Source organism: Cyprinodon variegatus, unplaced genomic scaffold (assembly GCF_000732505.1).
Source record: "Cyprinodon variegatus isolate N-32 unplaced genomic scaffold, C_variegatus-1.0 Scaffold743, whole genome shotgun sequence".
Classification (NCBI taxonomy): domain Eukaryota; kingdom Metazoa; phylum Chordata; class Actinopteri; order Cyprinodontiformes; family Cyprinodontidae; genus Cyprinodon; species Cyprinodon variegatus.
Genome location: NW_015151196.1, coordinates 211,269 through 214,752, shown reverse-complemented (window position 1 = coordinate 214,752; position 3,484 = coordinate 211,269). Strand labels below are relative to the sequence as shown.

Below are 3,484 nucleotides of genomic sequence, written 5' to 3'. Positions count from 1 at the left end.
TTATTTATTTCACCCATTTATTTATTTATTTATTTAATTTTGGCTGAAATGGCTCTCCATACCTAATTTCATCCAGAGTGGAACAAACCAGTAAACTGCAGCAAATTCAAAATGTTCGCTTTGTTTCGGTGAACTAGAACCTTACAAACAATTAGAAACATTATGGATGGGTGATCAGGACCCTGCTTTTTCTATGGAGAGAAATTTGATCCAAAATTATTGCAACAAAGAACCCTTTTTAAAAAATTTGAAGAAAATTAGTTTCAAAAATTCACCTTTGAAAAACTTCTAAATACAAAAAACAAAAATATGTTGAAAGTATTTTATATATATGCAAAAGTTCATCCTAATTCATAGTCTGCATTTTTAAGTTTCTATTTTTTCAGATATTATTTACCTGATACAATATTTCGTTTAAAGATTTTATTTTTATTTTTTTTTTCTTCGTTGTTTAAAGTAATTTAAAAGTATAGTGGAGGATGTTCTTTTTCTGGGTGGATCCTCAAAATATTTGTTCTTCCTAACTGTCAATCATTCTGGTGACGTGTTAATGTAAGGCCGTCCTCGTCCCCAAGTTCACTTACCGCTGGTGAGTCTGACATAGTGGAAGAATTGCAAATCTGTTGTTAATATAAGCTTGTATGAGCGATGCAAACAGCAACTTTTAAACATAGCGTGCACGAGGAGAAATGGACTTGTGCACGCTCTCGCACGCGTTTAATAGGTTTTCCCTCTCGGGGGCGGGTACAGGGTTGTGCATGAGAGGGCGCGTCTTTTCAAAAATTAATAAAAATCCACCAATACTCTTCCTTTAAGATTTTATTTCTCCACATTTTGAGGGGGAGGGGGCTGAGTTAGTGAATCTTTGAAATCCCCTTTAACTAATCTCACCCTCTATACTTCTGAGTTTTTGGTCCAATAGAAAAGCTGTTGCTAACGTCCAGGCAGAGCAGACTCATTTCTATTGGTTCTATGCACAGACAATTGAGTAGTATGGAGGATTAAATCTGTGACACTGGATTTGATTTTTCCCCCTTTTTTTCTCAAAAAAAGGGGGAAAAAAATCTGGAAAAAAAGAACATTTAGAAAATAAGTGTAAAATCTGAACTGTAAACTACTTTTAAAAAGTTTTTTAATTATTGTTTTTGAATGTACTCTCTTTAAACTGTGCTCTTCCTTTAATCATTTTAGAACAAAATTCTCTCCGTTATTTCCTCTCCCTGCTTTCGATGGGGTGCTTTACCAGGTTTCTGGCAAATCAACATGACTTCCTTCTTCATCCACAGACACGTTTTACGCCCAGCGACTCAAATGATCCAAAAGATTAAAGGTCATAAAAACATAATTTTATGGTAATAAATCCAGTCTCCCCTGATGAAAGCCTTGGATTAATAAACCTAGAAAAGCTGCCTGGCTCTCTGAGCCAATCAGCTTCTCCATGTGGTACGCAGAAACAGGGCCGGCTCAACGCACACGCAAACTAAGTGGCTACTTAGCGCAAATATTATTTGTTTTGCATGTATAATAGTTACTATATGATTATAGTAACACAATACAGTTTTATATTAAGAATGATGCATTTATTTAAGATGAACAAATCTTTGATCTTGTAGAAATAAATAATAACTAACATAATAAGATCAGATGTCCAGGTTAAAGTAATTTTATCGATTGATGGAAGGTTACAATTTATTTTTTTTCAATTAAAGCTTTTTGAACCCAATGTTAAGCATTATTCAGCTTAAAATGTTGCTTTTTAAATTATTTTTACCTGGTTTCATTTTGTTTTGTTGCAAAACATGTTAGTTTTTATACATCGCTGCTGCATATTTTTGGAACTTAAAAAAAATTATAAATTGAATGATTCTTTCATTGAATAGAATTGAATAGAATTCAACTTTAAAGCAAGTACAAAAATTCACTCTCTGCATTTAATCTATCCCCTTGGGGAGCAGTGGGCTGACATTGTGCGGCACCATGGGAGCAGTGTGGGGTTAAGGGTCTTGCTCAGGGACCCAGAGTACAGGTTGTGGGGATCAAACCGGGTACTTGCAGCCTTTCCAGAGCATAAGCGCACAGCTCTAACTACTAGGCCATTTCTCCCTTTGCCTGTAAATAGCATGCTAATTTTTGAATTTTTTTATGATTACTTTTAGCAACACTGGATAATATATAGATATAGAAATGTAAACAGCAGCCAGAGCTGCAATGAGTTTGTTGTAGGTGCGTGAATCTATTTATTTTGTAGAAACAGGGGGCCCCAAAAATCTTAGGGCCCATGGATGGTTGGGCGGACGGGCCAAACACACAGCGACAGGACATGTGCTTATATTTGGATAGACATTTTTAAAAATAAAATTTTAACTGTGTTGTTGTTTATTTTTAGGCAGCCAAACAGATCAAGGAACGGTACGTAACGCATCATCACACTCCATGTTTGTTTCCTGCGTTTGATTGATTTGCTCAGTAGGTTTCTTTGTTTCTTCTTTTTTTTTGTTGCTTTCTTTGTTTTTTTTTGTTTGTGTTTTTTTTTTTGCTTTAATATTTTCAATCTGTAAAACTGATTCTTACAGAAACATTAACTAAAACTAACAAATCACTCACTTTCTGTGATTAAAGCTCCAGTTTAGCATGCTAACCGCACCCTGTACTAACACACAACCCCACCCCCCTCTGTTGGCTTCGCTTCATGCTGTTGCCAGGGTAACAATGGCTCCAGCCTTCCGGCTGACGACTCGACCGATGGTGTCAGAAAACATGTCGCAGTTTACCGTCGACTTCAGCGGCGAGAGGGCGGGGCTTCAACGCCTTAACTTTCTGCCAGGTCAGAAGCTCCGCCCACAGAGTGATAGTAGATTTTAGTTTTGGTGCTTATGGTGTAGTTCCATCAATTCTGAATGATGTTGCCATGGAAATTGTTACGTTTAGTTGGCTGAAAGAAATTCATCGCTCTACATTAAAAAGAGTGTTTTCAGTCCCCAGAGCTCCAGAGATCAACGTTTCCGGCTGCCTCGTCCACGACAACAGCATCACTGTTGCCTGGCAACCGATCAGTGACGCCGAAGCGGATGGACCAATCGAGCGCTACGAGCTGGAATATCGTAAAACAAACCATAACAGCTCTCCAAGAGCTACGGGGGACTGGGAGAAGATTTGTGACATCACAGACACACAGGTGACCATCTCAGGTAAGATGCTGCGGAAAGGTCCTAACAGATATGATGTCACTCAGATACGTTGCTTAGCGACACAATTATTTTATGTTCAGGTTTGAAATTTGATTCGCTGTTTGTTGTGGTTCGAGTTCGAGCGAGAAACAAAGCCGCAGCAGGAGATTTCTCTGAACCTGTTGCTCTGGAAACCAAAGGTAAGGATCAGATGAATGGATTACACAATATGCTGATGATGCACAGTTATATGTTTCTGTATCACCGCCTGAGAAAACTCAGTTAGGATGGATGGATGGATGGATGGATGGATGGAT

General features: G+C 37.9%; 1 protein-coding gene across 1 annotated transcript in view; it reads left to right on the top strand.

Moving 5' to 3' along the window:
- The window catches only part of fsd1l (fibronectin type III and SPRY domain containing 1-like), a 9,796-nt gene that overhangs the window by 1,261 nt on the left and 5,051 nt on the right, over positions 1 to 3,484 (top strand). Inside the window, exons 4-7 of the mRNA XM_015395471.1 lie at positions 2,387 to 2,409; positions 2,703 to 2,824; positions 2,976 to 3,188; positions 3,269 to 3,367. Of these exons, the coding sequence (XP_015250957.1) occupies positions 2,387 to 2,409; positions 2,703 to 2,824; positions 2,976 to 3,188; positions 3,269 to 3,367 (457 nt within the window). The remainder of the gene's footprint in view (positions 1 to 2,386; positions 2,410 to 2,702; positions 2,825 to 2,975; positions 3,189 to 3,268; positions 3,368 to 3,484) is intronic.